The 22,243-nt window shown below is 52.5% G+C and overlaps 2 protein-coding genes across 3 annotated transcripts in view; one reads left to right on the plus strand and one right to left on the minus strand.

Moving 5' to 3' along the window:
* Positions 1 to 6,869: 6,869 nt before the first annotated feature.
* ANKRD16 (ankyrin repeat domain 16) lies at positions 6,870 to 16,607 on the minus strand (the record flags this gene model as incomplete). The annotated part of the gene is made up of 7 exons (XM_055332666.1): positions 6,870 to 7,609; positions 8,875 to 8,953; positions 9,894 to 10,055; positions 10,336 to 10,444; positions 12,573 to 12,615; positions 13,986 to 14,206; positions 16,156 to 16,607. Coding segments are annotated over 7 exons (1,224 nt in total), but the record flags the coding sequence as incomplete, so codon positions are not given.
* Positions 16,608 to 16,814: 207 nt separating this feature from the next.
* Positions 16,815 to 22,243, plus strand: part of FBH1 (F-box DNA helicase 1) — a 50,256-nt gene continuing 44,827 nt past the window's right edge. Inside the window, exon 1 of one of the 2 annotated variants that reach the window (XM_055331129.1) lies at positions 16,815 to 16,918. Coding sequence is in view for 1 of the 2 variants with exons in the window: in XM_055331128.1 (XP_055187103.1) it covers position 16,918 (1 nt within the window). In the remaining variant the exon portion in view is untranslated. The remainder of the gene's footprint in view (positions 16,919 to 22,243) is intronic. The other variant, XM_055331128.1, reaches the window with a different exon arrangement.

The raw sequence follows: 22,243 nt of genomic DNA on the forward strand, positions 1-22,243 counted from the left end.
AGACAAAAGACAAAGCAAGAGGTTGACTTTACAGATGGTCCCTATCAACCGCCTGTATCACGGGCGGGGTGGTGGGCTCTTATGACGACGCTGCGCTCGGCCGCCTGGCCGTGGGACCTGCCTTGGCAAGTGCGACGGGGGTGTTTGCACGAACAGAGCAGACATGACAAAAGCACTGAGTCCTCTTTCCTCTCTTGGATCTCTGCCACGGTCATGAAATGAGCCTGGGCTTGCCTGATAAAGAGCCACACAGTAGAGCAGAGCCAACTCCACCCCACACCAGCCAGCTGGAGTGACCCGGACGCTGACCCCAGACACACGAGTGAACCTAGCTAGCAGCTGAGTTCAGCCAGCATCAGCAAAACCACTCGGGTGAACTGCAGAATTTTTTTTTTCTACACTTGAGAGAGAAAGAGAGATGTGCATGCGAGCCAGGGGGTGAGGTGGAGAGGGGCAGAGGGAGAGGCAGAGAGAGAATTCTAAGCAGACTCCCCACTGAGCTTGGAGCCGGGCAGGGGGCTGCATCTCATGACCCTGGGATCACAACCTGAGCACAAACCAAGGGTCAGATGCTTATGTGACTGAGCCACTCAGGGTCCCCACCTGTGGATTCTGAGAAATAATTCATAGTTGTTGTAAGCTTTGTCATTGACTGTTTTCCAAGGAGGCCTCTGACAGTTTCCCCGTCCCAACCGCAGCCAACACGGCACGCCTCTGGAGCTGGAAGGCGAGGGGCAGCAAGCCAGCGAGCGGAGACTCGCCTGCCGAGAAAGGCAGCACTTCCTTTCCAGGCCCAGGTCTGCAGCATGGCTCTGGACATGATTCCTCAAGAATCTACCAGAACTTGTCTCTGAGATATTGCAACAGTGCTGCGCACCAGCCCACACCCTGCAATAAATCTCTACTTACTTAAGCTGGAACGCGCGCTATGCTCTGTACGCGGGCTATGGCCAGTGACACACATTTACAACATCGCCTTTGATCCACGTCTAGGAATTTGTCCTCCAGTTGCATTCAGAAGGACAGAGAGATACGTGTTGACCATGCTGCTGTTTACGACAAGGATTCTTAAGACCTTAGGAACCTCCCGAATGTCTGTCGACAGATTATGGACCATGTGAATGAGGTAGTGGGAAGACGTTCTCGAGACGCAGGGCTGCAAGGACTAATGAGAAACGCCGTCTGGGGTGTGCTGGTACGTTATGAAGTTTGCACAAGAGTAAGTATGACAGGATCCTATTAGGTAACCAGAAGCCCTCTGTGCCTGCCTCTGGTTGGAAAGCCCCCAACAGCAGTTACTTCAGGTCAGTGAACAGGCTGGGGACAGGATTTTTATTTGCATCGTTTGAATTCTTTTTCACCATAGGAAGATGATTACTAATTATCATAAAAACCCGCTGAAAATCAAATAAGATGCACGAGTGTTACGTCGTATAAGCTTCTTTCAAATCCACAAACAATTCCTTGAAGATGTGACACGGGCCAGGCACTGGGCGCAGTGCTTCTGGGGTTTTTGAGCAAGAAATACCCCAGGCTGCATGTCGGCAGCTCAACCAGGGCACACACAGCTCCTACACAACGGCAGGCTACGTGGTCGGTGCTGGAAAGTGCAAAGCGGAGAGGGGGAAGAGATGCAGGAAATCTGAAAGAGGTGTGAAGGCTCTGAGGCCCTGAAGGATGGGTCACTCCGGGAGCTCATGCGGACTCTCCGGCCTTCGAGCACTGCTGACGTTTCCTGTTCTTCGTGTGCCTGGTGAGTGCTAAGTGGGTTACATGTGGAAACTCCATTGTAGTCAGGTTATTGCCTCATTGTGCAGATGAAGGAATGAGCTTGGAGGCGTGTGCCAGGCCCTTAACCACTGTGTGCAGAGCTGGGCGTGGGGGGGCCCTCTCTCTGAGGCCAGGCAGGTGTGGGGTATTGACTTAGGTTTGGGGTGTACACATACACTAGACTTTGTACTGAATAATCCTTAGCTCCACTCACCCCACCTTGAGGAAACCTACCTTTGCGCTTGCTCCACACCTGAGCCCGAGCAGCTGACTGTGGGCTGGAAAGGCAGGACGACGAGCCTCAGCCAATGCCCTGCTGCATTACCCTGTGCCGAGGGCTCTCACACTGCAGGTCCGACCTGAGGGTCACGTCAGCCCTTCAGAGACGGGGCAGGAGGAGGAGATGAGCGCGCACCAGAGGCGGGCGGCTCAGACCGTGAGCCTCCCCCATGGCTCTTCTCAGGGGTGTCAGAGGAATGAAGAATCTGGAAGGGCTCTGTGATGGGCCTCCATCACGCACAGTCCTTCCCGCGACAGCTGGGCCCTCACTTGGGCTGCGTCTCCCCCTACATCAATCACATCGCCCCCTAGGTGGGGCCTGGTGTCCTCCACACCCCTGCTGACTCAGGGAAGCAGTTTAAAAAAGTCAGTAAAGACCCCAAATGTAGGTTAACGTTAACATACGTGTTCCACCAACCCCACGCCTGCCTGACATTAAATGAGATGCATGCGGGTTGTGCCGGAAACCTGTCTTCCTTCTCGTGTGCATCTCTGCATCCTGGCGTCTCCCCGGCCGCCCTCCCGGGGGGCTTTGGGCCCTACTTCCCCTCCCTCCCGACCTGCTGCAGAGGCCGGCTCTACCAATGAGCCTTCATCTCTCTGGGCTTCAACTTTCTCCCCCAACTCGGCCCTATCTGAGGCTGAAACTTGAGGGTCTCACCCTCTCTGAGAAAACCTATCCTGTCCACCGGTCTTCCTACCTTTCCTTTCTTTTCAGCACTCAGCACCTCCAAGCATGCAGGCCCACTCAGGCCCAGCAGTCCCCGTCCCTGCCATCCTGTGGCCCTCGTCCCCACTGTCTCCCAGCCCTGCTGTCCTAAGACCCCACGGCCCCTGTATGCCTGTCCCCACTGTCCCTCGGGTCCTATGACCCCATGGCTCCTCCATGCCCGTTCCCTCCGTCCCTCAGGCCCTATGACCCTGGGGCCCCTCCATGCCTGTCCCCACTGTCCCTCAAGCCCTATGACCCCACAGCCCCTCCATGCCTGTCCCCACTGTCCCCCGGCCCCTATGACCCCTCGGCCCCTCCATGCCCTGTCCCTGCTGTCCTTCGGCCCCTATGACCCCACGGCCCCTAGATCTCCATCCCCGCTGTCCCCCGGCCCCTATGACCCCATAGCACCTCCATCCCCCGTTCCTGCCCTCCCTCAGGCCCTATGATCCCCAGGCCCCTATGACCCCGTGGCCCCTCCATCTCTCGTCCCCGCCGTCCCTCGGCCCTGATGACCCCACAGCTCCTCCATCCCCTGTTCCCACTGTCCCTTGGGCCCTGACCCCGCGGCCCCTCCATGCCCCGTCCCTGCAGTCCCTCGGCCCCTCCATCCCCTGCCCACACTGTCTCCCAGCCCCATGCAGCCCTGACCTGGGATCAGACCTGAGTCTCTTTCAGTTCTGACACCCCTGTCTCTGCCTACAGTCCAGTCCAATGACGTCCTCCTAGGTCTTCTCTTAACAAAACAAAAATAACACCATCAGGGAATAAATACGGGCAACAACATGGAGAGGCATTAGACAGTGATTAAACTAAATTTTATTTATTTATTTATTTATTTATTTATTTATTTATTTATTTATTTATTTATGATAGTCACAGAGAGAGAGAGAGAGAGGCAGAGACACAGGCAGAGGGAGAAGCAGGCTCCATGCACTGGGAGCCCGACGTTGGATTCGATCCCGGGTCTCCAGGATCGCGCCCTGGGCCAAAGGCAGGCGCCAAACCACTGCACCACCCAGGGATCCCCCAACAGTGATTAAACTAAAAGTGCACAAAGGTTTGCAGAACGTTAGGATATGCTTTCGACATAACATCCGGGGACAGCGTGCCCGGGGCCACCTCCAACACGTACACTTAAAGGCCAGGAGGAAATAAGAGTGGTTATTTCTGGGTTGTGGGAAATAGGTGATTTCTTTTCTTCCTTCAGCATTTTGTACATTTTAGAGCCTTGAAAGCTGGTGTGGCCCCGCCGCCAGCCCTCGGGTCTGCCCCCTGCTGGCAATGTCCTGTAGTGTGTGGGGGTCACAACCCGCACCTGCCCCTCCTCCTCACTTGAGCTCCCTTCCGGGAGTTCTCTGTCTTTGACCAGACTTGTGTAATTTCTTTTCTGTTTTAAGATCTCCTTTTTGTTTTGTGAATATTTTTTGCTTTAAAAAAAATTTTTTTTAGGGGCACCTGGGGTGGCTCAGTTGGTTGAGTCTGACTTTGGCTTAGGTCATGATCCCGGGGTCCTGGGATGGAGCCCAGAATCGGGCTCCCTGCTCAGCGGGGAGTCTGCTTCTGGTTTTCTCTCTGCCTCTCCCCACCAGCTCACGGTCTCATTCTCAAATAAATAAAACCTTTTTTTTTTTTTTTTTGGATCCTGGGTGGCTCAGCAGTTTAGTGCCTGCCTTCGACCCAGGGCGTGATCCTGGAGACCCGGGATCGAGTCCCGCGTTGGGCTCCCTGCACGGAGCCTGCTTCTCCCTCTGCCTCTCTTTCTCTCTCTCTGTGTCTCTCATGAGTAAATAAATAAAATCTTAAAAAATAACTTTTTAAAAAATTCAATTAATTAACATAAAATGTATTATTGGTTTCAGAGGTAGAGATCAGTGACTCATCAGTCTGACATCACACCCAGTGCTCATCACATCGCGTGCCCTACTTAATGCCCCGTCACCCAGTGACCCCATACCCCCATCCCCTGAATATTTTCTTGCATATTTTTTTCTAGTAATATACATTAGGCCATAGCTATTTTCAAACGATGAATTCTTCCCTATTTCTATCTCCTTCCAGAGGCTTCTGCCCTGATTAGTCTTAGGAACAGACCTTCACTGTGGGTCAGGGGTGCCTGCAGGACCAGCTAGCAGCCCTCGTGGAGGTGGGAGGGGAAACACGTGAGTCGTCAGTGTCCTGGTCACTGGGGAGAGAGCTCTGGGACAGCTGTGGGGGGACGGGGTGGTGGAGGGCACAGTTAGGAGGCCCATACCACCGTGGTCTGGATGATGTCCAGAGGGCTTGAACCCGGGAGTCGTGGTGAACTGCAGACCTCGCTGTGGTGGCCAGCTGGGTTCAAGTGTAAGCAGCTCACGGAGAAAGCCAGGTTTAGGACACAGTGAGTGTGGGATGGGCTGGAAGGCCCAGGCAGCAGGGGACCAGGCTTACAGGGGCGAGATGGCTGGGGAGCACACACGGAGTGAGGAGACACAAGCAGGGGCACACCAGCTTTTGAGGACAGGCCTTAAAGCAGGTGCTCACAGTGGACACAGAGACGGAAATGTCCGGGAAACCCGGGTAGGCGCTATCCGCCGGGTGAAGGAGGATTCTGGGAGGCAGAAGGGATTCAGACCAAGTCACACCAAGGTGAAAGGATCAGTAACGTGAAGGCTGCAAACAAGCTGCTCGCTTGGTCAGCAAGGCCCTGGTTACCCTGCAGAGCAGCAGCGAGGGGCCTGCATGTGTGAGCTGGGGGGACCGGCTACAGACGTCTGGAACAGAAACAGTGCCCAGAGTGGAGTCAGAACAGGGGGGACAAAGAGAGACCACGTGGGCAAGGCACCCAGCACCACAGCTGGGACACAGTACCTGTTCAAGAAGCACGAGCCACCACACTCATCTGTCATGTAATAATTTAAACCCCGCTTCGTGCCAGGCACTGTCTGGGCTGCGTAGACGGCGAGTGAACTAGGGAGACAAAGTCCCGGCCCTGAGCTCCCGCTCCAGTGGAGGGGACACGCCGTAAAAGAAGCACATGACAACACGTGTGGTGCATCGGTGGAGGTTTATGCACTAACAAGGAGAGAGCAAGGACAGGAGGCCCAAAATCTTAGAGGAGGGGATGAAGTTTTAGATCAGGTGGCCCGGCGAGGACTCCCTGGAAGGCGAGTCAAGCACCCACAATTAGGAAGTGAGGGCACGACTCACTCCTAGCAGTGACCCCACGGGCAGACTTCCTGGACCGTCCCCGCCACCTGTGCCATAGTTAACACCACTGGCATCCACACCGTCATCCCTGATCCTCGGGAAGCTTCAGCAGCCACGGTCTACACCACTGGCACAAAGGCAGGACCACATGGGAAGTAAAAGTGCAGCCTCATACCCCACAATCTGCTGCTGGCTTATGCAGCAAATGTGAGGGTGCAGATGCACAGGGACCCCCTGTGGAGCTGCTGCAAATCAGGAGCCACGTCATGGGTGCACAGAGGGGAGGCGGCCAGTGCCACACCTGCCCTTCTGTCCCCCCGCAGGTAACAGGACCATCCTCAGACCCAAGGGGCAGTGACACAGGGGCATCTCTTCCGAAGCAGCAGGAACCAAACCTCCAACAGGTACCCATTACAAGAGGTACCACTTCGAGATCCCAGGATGACAGCACCAGTGGGTGCTGGTGGTTTGGACTAGGAAGCAGCCTGTGCCACCCGGGATGACAAAGAACCGGGAAGTCCTACTCCTTCCCTGGCCCAGCAGGACGCTCAGACCCAGCAGGGCTGCAGTAAGTCCTGACTGGCTCACGACCAGCAGGAGGATCCAGTCTGGCTGTGCCGGACGTGTGTGATTTCCTAGGACTGACCTGGACTAATTACTCTATGCAACTCAGAGAAAATGATCTTCGTCCCTTCCCCCCAAAAGGAAAAAGGAAAAGAAGCTGAATGCCTGAGGACGCAGCCTCCCTTCAATCTGTCTAAAGTGCTACAGAATTTTTGGAGTTACGACGTCAAGTATCCTCAACGCCCACGGGCTCTGGTGGGCAGGTGGCTTGGGACAGGAAACAGGATGTGTGGGTTTTAAGAACAAAGTCCCTTTTTTGACCGAGGTGATAGAAAAGTCTAGAAAAGATCTCAGCTGCATTTTTTAGATGTGTTTATTATCTGAAGGAAGCCAACACAGAACCATTAAGTAAAAATAACCTCAAGATTAAAATGTTCTGGCTTAACTAGTAGCGCTTAGAATGCACAAATATTTCCATTATTTCCGTGCAAATGCTTGTGCAGGCCTCTCCTTCCTGGCTACAAAACCCAAGGTGAAACCACTGCAACGGCCAAGAAGCAGCCCACGAAGGAAGGAAGCAGCAGGTCAGTTGTGTTTGCAGCTCAAACTAACAGCAATCTCTTGTATGGTTCAGCATTGCCACTGCCTTTCCCCATAACGTTCCTCATAAAACACGTTCTCTGCTATGTTTATGCGCGTCACATGCTTCTCTCAGGGCTCTGACACTGACTTCATGACATCCCTCAATTCCAGGCAAAGGGCAGGAGAGGCAGACTCTAGATCATGGAAAGACCCCAAGTGCTTCCCATCTGCCCGCATGCGGGTCACAGAGCCTGGAGCCCTCAGGGCCTGGGGTCTTGGCAGAGAGGGGCCGCAGGCTGGGGACCCCAGCGACGGAAGGAGCAGGAGCGGGTCACCGTGCATGTGGTTGTGCGCCTCAGGATGTGGCGTGGTGATCGAAGCACCGAAGGATGTCCGCGCTGTGGGTGAGCTGCCTGGCCAGGGCGCCCGAGTCGTCGGGAGAGTCGCGCAGCCCGGACTGCAGAAGGAGCTCCACGCAGGCGGCGTGCTGGCCCGCACAGGCCAGGTGCAGTGCTGTGTGGGGACAGAAGCCACATGGACTTGGAGCAGGACCCTGCAGTGATGCCTGCCTGGCCAGTGGCTGCTCCCAATAACAAGACTCCTTCCGTTACACGGATTTTATACTTCCCTGATTTGGCCCTGCGCTCTTGCCTCTACGGGATCAGAGCATTTCCCCTTTTAACCTGACTGGGTTCGAGATGGTTTTAAAAATAGCAACCAATTAGAGAATTTAAGAGATTTCTATCAAAAGCAATGAAGCAAGTACACAGAAACCAATTTCTTCAAAGTTTGACCAGATGAAAAGAAGAAAACTAGCACTTTGAAAACTAGCACTCAAGGTTCCTGGTGCCGCTAGCCCTAGGATCTCGCGTTCTGGGGACAAAGTCCTATGTCCTGGACTTGGTGACCATCCTTTGCAGCCACAGCAGGAGTTTCTAAGCATCACGGGGAAGCTTGCAAGGCGGCCATGGGTGCACAGAAGGTTCATAGGAGGGCTTATTCAACTCAAGTCTAAAGAATTAGCTCTGAAGATATCTTTCTGGGCCTCAAGTTTAAAAAAATTATAGAGGGCTGCCTGGGTGGCTCTGTCAGTTAAGCATCTGTTAGTTTCAGCTCAGGTTATGATCCCGGCGTCCTGGGTTCGAGCCCTGTATGGGGATACCTGCTCAGTGGGGAGTCTGCTTCTCCCTCTGCCCCACCCACCTCTTGGAAATAAATCTTTAAAAAAAACTTACAGTAATTACAGTTTTCTTTTTTCTTTTTTTTTTTTTTTAAAGATTATTTATGCATGAGAGACACAGAGAGGCAGAGACACACAGGCAGAGGGAGAAGCAGGCTCCATGCAGGGAGCATGATGCGGGACTCGATCCCGGGACCCTGGGATCACGACCCGAGCTGAAGGCAGATGCTCAACCACTGAGCCCCGCGGGCGTCCCAGTGATTATAGTTTTCAAATACACTCCAAAGAGAGACGACCTATGAAGAATCTGAACGATGGAGCAGCTGGCAGTGAGGTGGATTTAGAAAGTGCTTCTAAGAGTGAGCATGACTGATTGATCGTGGTACAAAGTAGTCAGAACAGCAGTGACAAGTGGCAGGCCCGCCATTGCCATGGTCACAGACACATTTCCAGAGCTCTGCAAACATGTTGTTTCAAAGAAAGGTTGTCGAGCTACTAGAGCAATAGCATGAAAACCAGTGGTTCTAACATCAAGGTTTGTGTACTGTGTGCATCCGTGCCCAGTAACTGCCCAGGCGTGTGAGACACGAAGCTGTACCTGATCGGTCCCTTTCGTCTTTGGAGTTGATGTCGGCACCCAAGGATAGGAGCACCTGGATTGTGCTCACGTGTCCTTCCTGAGGGTTGAAATACATGTTACCGGGTGACGACACAGACAAGCCTTTAAACGCAAACTAGTGCACATCAGGTACTTTTTCTAAGATATTCATGCTAACACTGAATTTTCACACCTGGAGGAAAACTCGCATGGCTCTCAGGTTCGAGGGCCTGTATGATGCTAAATGTGGCTTTTGGTGACATTTGGTCATCAAAATAGAGAATCTACCCTGGAGGCCAAATTACCTACTACTGCAGTCTGGGGCATGTGTCCTGATTCACACGGAACACACAGTTCCAGAATCTCTCCCAGCAAATATGTCTTTGCTGGAACTTCAGAGCAAAGATACACAGTGGGAGATGGCGACCTGTCCTGGATGCTCATCACAGTGTGTGTCACTGTTCACCAAGCACCTGACAGGCTCCCTGGCCAGCTGGCTGCTCCTCAAGTATGGAGCCAGGCAGGATCGCGGCTCCAAGTCCCATCCATCAGCGCCATGGCCTCGGCCACCCTCCTCTCTCCACCGCCTTCCTGGGGGAGGCAGGCAGCAGAGCCCCTTCACGGAAACAATTATTCCTGCTGCTGCTGGAAAAGCCAGTGGAGGCAGGTAGCCAGTGAGGCCGAAGATAACCTGCAAAATACTCCTAATGCCTCAAACAGGGGAGTAAGCAGCGACTTTCTGGTGAGCACCTTCTGCAGGCCTGCAGTGGCTTGTACGCGGAGAGCCTCTGCCACTCACATGGTAACTTCTGGAATCCAGTGTAAGGACAAGGCAGCAGGACTCCACATGGGGGGTTCTTATGATTGCAAACGACATTATTCCTGAACATGGAATAAAGGCTGGCAGGAACTAATGCGCAGGTATCATATGGATCAAGGCAGGTCTCCATTGAGGGGACCCAGGTTCCAGGACCATGACCACATCCCAGGCTTGTCCCTGTGGTGATAGAGAGACCAACCTTAGCGGCGAAATGCAGTGGCGCCAGGCGGGTGGGCTCTGTCCTTGCGTCCACATCAGCACCCAGCTCCGAGACCAGGAAGCGGAGAGCCTGGTCCTGCCCGGTGACGGCCGCCTTGTGGATAGCCTGAGCACCCAGGGCATCCCGCGCGGCCCAGCAAGCCTGCGGGTGGGGGGGGGGGGACAGGAGGCCCCAAGTGAGGAGCACGGAGCTGGGCTACGTGCCTCAGACTTCCTGGGCTCTCTGGTCAAGCAGGGCACCCTCAGTGGCGGTCAGCCGTCTGGATTCTCCTCCTCCAACTGCTCCTCGCAGGGTCCCCCACCCCTGAACAAGGACATCTGCCTCCCCCTCGCCCACCGCGACACTGACTGCATTCAGCATCGAGGTGGGGCTGGGATTCAAACCTAGGATTGGATGTGCTCCCTGGCCTGAGACCCTATACCTTGTGTTGCTTGAGCAGCAGCCTGGCTACGTCGACGTGGCCGCACTGAACGGCGTCCATGAAGGGTGTGCAGCCGCACCTGTCTCTGCAGTCGGCTTCGTACTGGCACCTGCGGCACCAACCCAGAGCAGCAGGTCTGATGGGGTCCTTGTCCCCTAAACCCTTCCTCACTCCTGTCTCTCCCCCGTCACCAGCCCGTTACCAAAAATCCCAATTCCACGAGACTACTCTCCCTCAGGCACCCTGGGTAGGTAGGGCCACTCCTGCTCCAAGCCTCTATCTCCCACCCAGAGGGGAAATGTAAACCCTCAGGACCCGGGCGTCAGGAGAACGTGCTATCTCCTCACTTCCCTGGCTCCCACGGGGCCACCCGCCACCTTCCTGGGCCCGCCCCTCCCACCTGCTTCTCAGGCCTCCCACCCACCTGCCCACTTCCATCTCCATCCTGCCTTTTTCTTTTCCCACTAGTTTTGCTGTCCTATCCTTCTGTTCCTGTCCTTTTTCTTAATTCAGCCTCCGGTGTGACTTCCTTCTGTTCCTGGTGTCTTCCTGGTTCTCCTCTCCATCCTGAGGTTGGATCTCCCTCCTTCTGTCACTCCTCCTCTTCCCACTATCCTGTCTGCTTCCGTCCCTCCCGTCTTCCTGTCTGCCTCCTACCTCATCTGCCTTCTTCTGTTCCTTCCCGGCCGACGTTTGTCCTGTCTCCTGTTCTTCCCTTCGGGGTCCCATCCGTCCTACCTCCTTGGCCCTCCCTCTACTCCATTATGGTCCTGCGTGTCCTACCCTCCTCTGGCTCATGATCTTCTCCTGCAGCTGCCCAGCTCTTTGCTGATCCCCTCTGCTTGGAACACTGGTTCTCCCTTCCTCACTTCAAATTACAGCTTTGACACGACCTCACAGAGCCCTCTCTTCTCTCCTCATCTACGGACGGGCCTTTGCTCCCTTGCAGCGCTGCCTAGAGCCCTGTTCTCCCCTTACTATTCAGTATCTGCTCAAGTAATCTCTCCCACGCTCATGAATTCAGGCATCATTACTATGTCGATGATGTCCATGTTTGTTTCTCAGCTCACACCCCTTCCTGTAGGCTTCAGATCTGTGTCTGTAGCTGGCCACTTGACAGCTCTGCTCAGATACCTCCCAGGTACAAGCAACTCAGCACGTCCCAAAGTGAAATTATCGTCTTCCTGGCAAAGCTGCTCCTCCACCAGTGTTCTCTGTCTCAGTAAATGGCACCGTCACCATCACCAGTTGTTTCAGCAAGAAACCTGTCATCCTTGATTCTCCTCCCTCATTCTCTTGTTCAAATTATTCACCTAGGTCTATTGATTCCACTTAAGTATCTCCAAGTGCTCCTCTTCACCCCTACCAGCAGCGTTTTAGTCCAACTATCGTTCTTTCTTTCTTGTTTAACTGCAACGGCCTCCTAGTGTTCACGGCACTCACCCCTGCTGCCCCCCTACCCCAATCCATCTGCTATTTTCCAACCAGAGGATCTCTGAAAAATGCAAGTTTCTTAGTACTGTCCACCCTCCGCTCTACCTAAAACCCTTCAATGGCATCTGATAACCTAAGAAGAAAACTTGAAGTCCTCACATAGTTCAGTGTCCTCCCTAAGTCTGGCCTTCTTCATCGCACACTGTTCTCCCCATCACTTCTAAGGCTCCAGCATGCACTCAACTTTTCACTTTACCAAGCACCCTGCTTTCTCCTGGCTCTGAGCATTCCTGGGGGCTGTTACCTCTGTCTGGAATGCTGCCCCGCCTCCTGCTTTCAGCCTCCTTCATGTCCTAGCTCGAGTATCTTAGGGGCCAAGATGCCTCACTCCCCATCAAGTTGGGTCTTCCTGGCATGTGTTCCTGGGGGGATCCTGCAATTCCTTGGACTCCTCAGACTCGCAGGATGTGAACAGTGAGTCCTGTCTGCCAGGCTGTGAGTTCCAGGAGGGGACCCAAGCTGGCGGGCTTCTGTTGTAGCCCGTGCATCTGCTACAACGCTTAGTGAGTGCTGACACACTGAATATATGAATGCTTGCTGAATGAACAGATAACACGGGTGGTTTTTTTTCTCTCTCATGTTACTTAGTGATTTTTGTTTTATACTCTTTGAGCTAAGTCCTTTCTTCATTTCTCTTTTGGTACTTTGGTTTCTTTCTGAGCAGTTTTTTCTGAGCTTTTGCTATAGCATCGATACTGTCACAATTAGTGAATCTTTTCCTCCATTTGCTCTTTTGTTCTTACCTCTGTAGAAGCACCTTTACTGCCTCTAAACAGCCATGCATTGCTGGGAGAAGACAATTGAGAGAGCTTTTTAGTTCAGGTATAAAACTCTTCTTTCCTCTTCTCTCTGCCCCATCCTTTAGCTAGAGCTTACGGGAGGTGGCAATTAAATTAGAGACACTGTTACCATCCTAGAAAAATAAAAATTTAGCTGGATAAGTGGTAACGATGATGTTTTCACTTTTCACTTAATAGGCACTTAGCCAACACTCGATTATCTGGTCTTTGTGAGCACTTCCACGGCAAATTCTCAGTCCTAAACTTTCTCTTCATTCTTGTGCTGCAAATCCTTAGGGCTGGCCAGGTTTTGCCCTGGAAATGTAAAACATATTAATAATGATCCATGACAAAGTAGGCAGGAATGTAATTCTCCTACTAAAGAGAATGACACTCAATAAAGATTTCAGCTCTCTGTTCTCCACTATTTTCTGGCAATGGCTAGGTGCTGATGGTTTCTAGGGGAGCTAGGCAAACAATTCAAAGCAGAGGAAAGTTTTTCTACCACTCGTCAAGTTTTAAAAAGAAGTCCTTGGTCCCTAGCTGCTCTCAGTACCTGTAATAATTGTATGCATATTTCCTAAACTGAATCATGTCACAGGTATTGATGTTTTGAGAAACTAAGGCCCTGTATCCTAATTCAATGAATCATCCAGAAGGCTAAAGGTCATTTTAAAAAAATTTCTTGATCTGGACTCTTGAGGTCTTTAATATCTGTGTTGCCTTACATCACAGCACTTTTTGCTTTTCACTCATTTAAAATAATCTACAAATAGACAATTCAGATTTAAGGATAATTACTCAGTTGTAGTCCACTGCATTATCACTAGATAAGTCAAAGGCACTCAGGCCCAGGTACTTAATTATAAGTACCTATATTTATTTAAATGGCTTAGCACTGTGGTATTGTTGAGGCTACGTGGACATATTATCTTTTTTTTCCTGTGTATAACAGTAACATAAAAGTGATCCTGAAAATAGCTGCACCCAGTTGTTCTGTGCTCACTGTATGTCAAGCACTGTGCCAAGCGATTTAAATACATCGTGTTCCTCAATCTCTACAACAACCTTGTGATATGGGCATCATTACCGTCCTTATTTTGCTGATGAGGATTTGCCTAACAGTCTGTGTCCCTTGCCTAAGGTCAAAGACAGTGAGGAACAGAACCAGCTTTCTAACAAACTGGGGAGGACAGGACAGATACCCGTGAAAATGAGTGAATACGCGAAAGAAGAACACGTACCAACTTCCATTAGTTTTAGAAACAAACTATATGCTGAAATACCCTAAAGCTGTTCTTACAAGACTCAAACTAGAAGGCATTCTGTGGGGTCAGATGGGCGGGCTACACGTCCCTGCAGAGCTCCTAGCCATACCTGCCGTGTGCAGAGGGGTTCTCCCGATTTTGCTCTCTGTCTTCCAGGCGGCCGGGCAAACTGTGAGCAAGTACTGGAGGATCAGAGGGTCACCCTCTCGACTGGCAATGTGGAGACTGTTCCAGCCATCTTTGTTCTTCAGAAGTGGGTTGGCGCCATGTTCCACGAGGTCCTGGATCACCTCCAGATTCTTCCTTGTGCAAGCCATCATCAAAGGAGTCCTAAAGCCAATCAGAACAACTGTCAGACGGAAGGGCAGCTGAGACATTACAAGCATGTGGTCAGGTCTTCAGAAAACCCCATGTCCTTGGCAGAGACAGAACACCTAGAGGACTCGGGTCTGGGAAGCAGGAAAACTGCTTTAACAACTTCTCTGTCCCCCACCCCCTCCAGTGAGGCACTGGGAGGAATAAGAAAAGGAGAGTGACTAGGATGTAGGCATGTGTGGAGGGGAATGCCGAGGAGGCAAAACTTGCTTCGGGAGAATAGTTGAGAGTATGGGACTGAAGTGAGAGAGTTAAAACCACAGTTTGTCTTGAATAATGTTTGTGTAAGACTTATCCCATTCATTTCAAACAGTAATCGTTTATTAATTGTGCTGAAAAAGGGCTAAACAGAACATCTGACACACTGCCTAGCCATGAGGAGCACACGTTGGCAACACGAATGAAACAGTGTGATTACAGTAAGTTTCTGAGTTGGCTTGTGTCCACAATTATGGGAATAAACTACACTAATATCAAGGGAGGTGGCTCTATCCTTCTCATATATGATCCTTGATGAGTCATTTCAGTTTCATGAGCTTCTGGTTTCTCATCTGCAAAATGAGGGAGACATAACTCCCGGGAAAGCAAGGTCAGGTCTAATCTACCTCCTGATTCCTGGGTTTCAGACCCAAGTCTGGCACACGGCTGGAACTCACTATACCTAGGTGACCTGGAAGGCCGCATCTAGGATCTATCTTCTAAGATTGCCATGATAATAATTAATTAACCAACACTTCTGGGGGGTGGGGTGGGATATAATAATGAGAGTGAATGAGAAATTAAAAGGGAGAAACCCAGATAAATGAAGGCTGGAAACTTCCAGAAGGACTTCATGGCGGGAATAAATCTTGAACAAGGCAGGATGATTGGAAAAGCAACGAAGGTATTGAAGAAAGCCAGAAAGGTGAGGATGGGCAAAAAAAAAGTCTCATTGCAATTATACCTCCCAAATACATATTCAGATGAACTTTGTCTCCTTCATGTTTTTTTGGGGGGCGGAGGGAAGAGGTCAGTTCCCTATCCATAGAATTACTGTGATACATGGATGGGGTAATGTGTCTCTTGGAATGGTCCAGCAGCAGAAGAAAATCAGTCTTGTGCTAAGTCATAGCCAACGTGCAGCCCTCAAAACATGCCCACGCCGACTCCCCGAACCAGGTGGGGAAGATGCGCTTTATTTAAAATGTAAGTCTACCTGCTGTGATTCATTTCTATCAGATCAGGTATCCGTTGCAGGCAGGAACTTCATTATGTCATGAATCTTAGGATGCTCGTGACCCTCAGGAGGCCCCTGGAAGTGAGTACTGGAAACCGGGTCGATCTCACAAAACACAGTTGGTTTGTGTGATCCTACGGGGGAGCATCTTGTCTGTGGAGGTGCTTCTGCACGTCTGCCCATGTGATAAAACCACATGGGGCATCATCACTCACTGAGCTCAAGTGTCCACATAGGCGGTGAAATCCTGAACAAGCGCACACACTGCAGCAATGTCAGCTCCTCAGTCTTGGTGTTGTGCGGTAGCTCTGTAAGGTGGTAATTTAGGGGGAGCCTGGGCGCGGGGGGGGGGTTCCCTGGACGCTGCTTTGCAACCTTCTGTGAACCTCGATCCCGAAACAACCTGTTCAAACAACGCCCTTTAGCCCAGCGGGGCTCAAGCTGTACTTAATGCAGACAATCCATCGTCTGACCGCATCCCCTACCGGTTCCTTAATGGGAAATGGAGACACCCCTCCCCCCCCCTTGCAAGAGGGTTTGCAGGAGGTACTCCGTCCTGCAGGGGAGGCTCCTGCAGGGGAGGCTCCGAGCTGCGGTGCCGAGGCGGGCAAGGTGCACGGAATCCGGGGCTCTGCGGAGGAGCGGGGCGCGCAGCGGGGTGGTCTGTGGGGCAACCCCGGCCACCTACCAGTCGGCCCTCTTCAGGCAGTCCACCGCCGCGCCCCGGCCCAGCAGGTACCGCACGCAGTCCCGGTGGCCCTGCGCCGCAGCCTCGTGCAGAGGCCGCTTGTAGTCGCGGTCGGCGGCCTCCACGTCCAGGTCCCAGGTCTCCACCAGGTAGGCCAGCACGTCCCGGTGCCCGTGGCGGGCGGCGCAGTGCAGCAGGGGGTCCCCGGCGCGCCCCGGGCCGCCCGCGCGCAGCTCCTCCCGCAGGGCGCTCAGCCGGCCTGCCTGCACCAGCCGGTGCAGCCGCCGCGGGTCCCCGGGCGCCGCCACGGCCGCCGCCCCGGGGGCGCGCCCCTGAGCCCCGCCGCGCGGAGCGGGGGTGCAGCAGGTGCGCCCCGCCCCCGCCCCCGGGGCTCGGGAGCTCGGAGGAACTCTGGGAAAGTTTCCCTCGCCGCCTCGGCCCCGGCGGAAGCGCGGACGGGGCGGGGCCTTCGGCGGCCGCCGCGCCCCCTGGGGAGGCGCGTTCCTATTGGCCGCCGCGGCCGTCCGTCAGCACGCCCCCTCCGCCTGCCGCTCCGATTGGACGCGCGGGCGGTCCGTCAGGCCCCGGCGGCGGGCTCTTCCCGGGGCTGCGGCCGGGGCGGGGCTGGCGGAGGAAGTCGGCGGCCTGCTCGGGCTGGCGCTGCCCTGGGGGCGCTGGGGCTGGGAGGCCGGGCGGCCCGGGCCCTGCGGCGGCGGCGGCGGTGGCGGCGGCGGCGGCGGGAGCCCCGGTCCGGAGCGCCCTAGTGCGTGAGGCCGCGGGCGGGGCGGGGCGGGAGCGCGGGCGGGGCCCTGCCGTGTGCACACTTACGCGCCTGGGGTCCCGAGCGGGGCGGGGGAGGGGGAGGGGACGGGAGGGGGAGGGGGAGGGGGCCCGGGCGGAGCGCGGCCGTGCGGGAGCCCCGGGGCGGCGGGGCTGCAGGGCTGCAGGGCTCGGCGGGGCGCGCGCGCAGGACGGCGAGGGGCGCCCCAGCCCGCGCCCTGCGCCCCGGGGCCGCGAAGCTGCTCGCCGCCCCCCTGCCCCCCCCCCCGGTCGTTGCAGAACGAGGCACGGGAGACGCGGCCTCGGGAGCCGGCCCACCGGCGGCCCCTTTGCAACCCTCCTGCTTTGACCTTGGGCGAGTCATTTGATGCTGTCCTCTCGCCACTCTTTTTTATTTGCAGGCTCCCTTACCCGAATCCCCTTTTTCTCTGAATATTAACTAAATTAGGGCGGTGCGGGAAGGCCTCCTGCGGGAAGGCCTCCGGCTTGTCGGCTTGTCGTGTGGACCGTGCAGGGGTGATGGGAGAGATTAGGGCAGGTGCTGAATCCCTAGCCTGATCCTTCTGGGTGCTGGTCCTGCAGACCTCCCGGTGCCTTCGGTCCCAAAGTTGCTATGCTTGCCAGGCCTGCAGACAGTTAGGCTTTGCATTCGGTGTGGCGCGCAGCTCTGCGTTTTAATGATCTTACCCTGCAAAAAGCAAGCCTGCGAGGCATCCTTACAGGTGGGGGGATGTTGGTGCATCAAGAAGTTAGATTTTCCCGTGCAGCTGTAGGGTCCTAAAATCTTCTGGCGCAAAGAATGGTGGCCCCAGTTGGTGTCTGCGGGCTCTGGGGGTGAGGTGAGGGCTGCCTCTGTGCTCACGTAAACTAAGGGAGGTCAAATGAAAGAAGACGCCAGGTATGGACCCAGGAAAACAAGTCCGTTTTACTAACGGACAGATTGAATTTGGTGCATTTACGGGTCGTCACTGGGGACAGAACGGGGTCCAGGGGTTAGCTTTGCCACAGTTCTCGTTCCAATCTGTCTTTTCCACTTCAGCAAAAGGTAGGCATGAAAGTCTTTTGAAATGCAGTTTTCAAACAGGCCCAGCATTGCTCTTCCTGCAGCTGTTGGTTTGGTGCAAATGGAAATGCAGGCATCCGGTAACTTCATATTTTTTGCTGCTAAGCCCCCCCCCCCCCACAGCCCCATCCTCATTACAGACCATCCCCACTGTGTCTTGCCTTGTGTCTCCAGTGTCCCCCTTTTAAAAAACTAAATGGGGACACATGGATGCATGATGAGACTATTTTATTACTTACCCCCGACGCAGTGCTGCCTCTTCCGTGTCCTTCTTTAGATAACTGGACGCTAACGTGTACGAACGTGACTGTGGCCCTTCTTGTGGTTTTTTTCTCGAGCAAAAGCTTGGTGTAGAGGGAAGGAATCATTACCGTTAGTAGGTTCTCCAGTTGGGCCGCCCATTTCTTTTGTGCCGGCGTTTGGAATTTGTGGTTAGCGTCTCATTTCTCATGCAGTCGGTTTTGGCAGCGTGACTTGCTCTGTGGCCATCTTCTCTCCTTTCTCTTACGCTGTGTTTCGTGGTTGTGTACAGCACTCGCCTGCGGTCATCCGTGTCATGAGCCTTGGCGTGTCCTGTGATCCGTGAGTGTGTGAACACTAATGGTATTGGTCCTAGGACTGTAGGTTCACTGTTGTTGCCATCCTCTTTTCTCTTGCTTATCACATCCCACTATCCTTCGTAGGTGGATTTATTTGAAAACTGGGTTGGATTCTGTTTTGCCCTTCTGGCTTGCAAACCACTTATTCCTACTAGGAATTTGTCTCTCATTACAGCATCTCTCCATCTTCACGCTTCAGTGTCACTCACATGCCTTTTGAGGACCCGTCTCCTATTTCAAAGTTCTTCCTGGAGCTTAGCCCGGCATCTCGCAGATAACTTTAAAACAAAGCAAGACAAACAGCTGTGTTCAAAACGGGGAAACTTTCACCTTCCCCTTCCAGGACTCTTGTTACTCCTTAACGTGGTTAATAACTCGACCTCTGGGCTCCAGATAAGAAAGTTACCTTTGTCCCTCCTTCTCCTTCATCTTTTCAGTCTTGTCGAAAAAGATATGTTGAACTTCCCATTCCCTCTGCTGCTGTTTCTGCTGCTGCTCTCAGGCCTTTCCCAACCCTTGTATCGGTTAGGGAAGTGACTTCCTGTCGTATTTTCCTGGCAGTCTCTGTGTCCACCCATCTTCTACTTAGCTTCCAGGGTTACTGTTGTAGAGTGTGAATTTGACTGTATGGTGGCCCTGCTGGCAGGCTACATGATCCCCCGAATCGCCTACATGAGAAAGCCCACAATTTCTTCAGCGCTATATTTAAGGACAGTTACAATCTGTGCCTCCAAATTCCTTTTCCAGCCTCGTCCCCCATCTGTGAACCTCTTGTTCTCATAAAATTCGACTTCCCACTACACCGATGCTGTGCTATTTCTCTGTTTCGCACATAGTGTTTCTTTTGCCTTATTGCATCCTACTTGTCTTCCGAAGCTGAACTCTTCATAAAGCCTTTTTTTTTTAAAAAAAAAGAGAGAGAGAGAGAGCATGAACAAGAGGAGAGGGAGAAGCAGACTCCCCGGCTGAGCAGGGAGCCTGACATGGGGCTCTATCCCAGGACCCTGAGATCATGACCTGAGCCGAAGGCAGACACAACCCACTGAGCCACAAGGTCTAGCCCCACATAAAGCCTTTTTCAACGTCCCTACTCTAGTCCCTTTACTCTCATAGCATTTCATGTGTGCATTTGTGCAGCACTCACTTTGCCTGATGTATGGTGGCTTGTGTTTGTTTGCTTACTGCCTTATGAGCAGACAAAAATCGTTTCTGTTTCATATGTTCACGAGAAACCAAGAGAGAGCAAGCCCTCGTGGTGTTTATAATGAGTCTGGGATATAGTACAACTTACAAGTGACTGTGTAATGAATTGACAGTAGAAAAAGCCTTTCAAATATATGAAAATATACTCTGGTCCCTAAGTAACTATCATTTTCTTGTTTTTCCTTCCTTCTCACCATTCCTCCTTATCCTTGTGAGAAACCTGCAGTCGTCCCTGAGTGATGCTATCTCTTCGGTGGGGGCAGGGGTTCATAGGGTGTGAGAGGATCCGGGGAAGATCAGGCCTGCCAGCCTAGGCCTTTGGGGTTTATAGAGAAGCAGGATGTGGGATGGGAGCTCTCTGTCATGAGAGCTAGGACCACAGTGTTTTCTTTCCGTGTTTATTTCTTGCAGTGGTAATGGGGATGTGACAGTTTGAAGTTTTTCTGTTTTGAGCTTACTGTAGTTAGTGATTATTTTCCTCGAAGTTGCGTTTCCTAAATAATTTCATATTATTTTATTACATCTTCGGTTAGGACATTTCACAATGATGGAAAAAAAAAGTGACCTAGAAATGAAACTGGAGGTTTCCAGAGCCTGCTTTAAAGCTTCCTGGATATGGAAAGCAGACTGTTAACAGGAGAAAGAACACTTCCCTTGGGGAGTCAGAAGAGCTCAGTGCCGTTGCCGCTAAAAGCCTGGCACACTTGTAGGATGGTGTGAGGTTCCAGTGAGAATACTTCCGGAGCTATGAAGCCCTTGGGAGCTGTAAGGTAGTGTAGGATTTCTTTCTTTGTTTTTTTGTTTCTTTGTTTCTTTCTTTTTTTAAAAATTTTATATATTTATTTGACAGAGAGAGTACAAGCAAGGTGAGCGTCAGGCAGAGGGAGGGAGAGAAGCAGGGTCCCCACTGAGTGCGGAGCCGGATGCAGGGCTCCATCCCAGGACCCTGGGATCATGACCTGAGTTGAAGGCAGATGCTTAACTGACTGAGCCCCCCCGGCACTCCAGTAGTATAGGGTTTCAAAGCCAAGGAGGAACCCATCTTCTATGGAGGGAAGCAGGGGAGTGCTGTGGTTGTGCATTTGTTTGTTTGATCGCCAGTTATGCATGAAGTGGCATGTGTCCAGTGCTGGGCTGAGTGAGTCCCTGGCTTCTGTCTCCCGCCAGACAACTGAGCTTCCAGTTCAACAGTGGAAGTCGAGTTCACACACACACACACACACACACACACACACACACACAGTTGAAGGTAGTAGACGAACAGTAAAATACACTGTAGCAATATAATTTGCATATGAGGCATATTAAATACATAGTTTTACAGAAAATTGTAGAAGTATTTCAGGAACCGACAGGTTGGTTTTATTATTGCAAAGAGCTTCCTGGTTTGAGTGTGTACTGTCTGCAGTGCTGAAGTTGGGAAGTAATACATTAACTGGTGAAATTGGGCCCTTTGGTCTCACAGGTTGCAATTTGACCTGTGGAGTACCTGGATCCTTGCAATAAGGGGCCACACTGCAGCGCACCTGCCATTGCCATAGGACACCGAGGAGGGGAAGCGTCCACTTGTCAGTCTTCACAGAGCCCCTCCCAGAGAAGCGGGAGGCTGTGGGGGAACTCACAGATGAGGTTAGGTGACTCAGAACTGCTCTCTGTGCTTCTTGTTAGGAGCCGTCCGTCTGGCTGCTCAGGTACCTGGTACTAGACAATTACCTTGATTTCAGGTTTTTTTTTTTTTAAGCAGTTATTTAACTTTAGTCTTTCCCTTCAGGAATTGTAGGCGCTTAGTATCTTCATCTTGTCCACTTAGGTCTGTAGCCTGTCAGTTTTAGAGGACTTTTTGTTAGAAATTCTGATTAGCAATGATAAGGGAAGAGAGAAAATTATTTGGTATGAATTTCCAATGATCCTGGGAATGGTTCGAGTAGGTTTGGCTGCAGTAACAACCAGATCCAAACGTGAATGACAATCACAGTTTGTTTCTCAATCTCATGACAGTCCAAGGTGGTTCCAGGTTCATGGGTGTGCATGTGTCTGTTTAAGTGTTGGTGAGTGGGGGGAGTGACACCCTTTGAAGCAGTAATCCGAGGACCCAGGCTGCTGGAATTCTTTCCATCTTGAACACAGAGCTTCCATGCCCTGGGGAATCCAGTTCCTCATTGACTGGAAGGAGAGCAGAGGATAGAGGAACAAGCCTGAGAGGTCTCCTGTGCCAGGCCTGCAAGAGGCACCATTCCCTTTTATTTGCATTTCCATGGGTGGAGCTCACTCAAGGCAGCATTCTAACTCTGGTCAACCAGAGGAATGTAGACTCTGTGCTAAGGAAGAAGAGAAACAACTGTCGTTGCCCCAAAGCAACCCCCAGAGCCCTGTGTTTCACTTTTTGTGACTTGTGAATTGTCTTGCAGTAAAGATTCTGGAATGAAGCGGACTGATGAAAACA

This window comes from Nyctereutes procyonoides, unplaced genomic scaffold, assembly GCF_905146905.1.
Source record: "Nyctereutes procyonoides isolate TBG_1078 unplaced genomic scaffold, NYPRO_anot_genome, whole genome shotgun sequence".
NCBI lineage: Eukaryota > Metazoa > Chordata > Mammalia > Carnivora > Canidae > Nyctereutes > Nyctereutes procyonoides.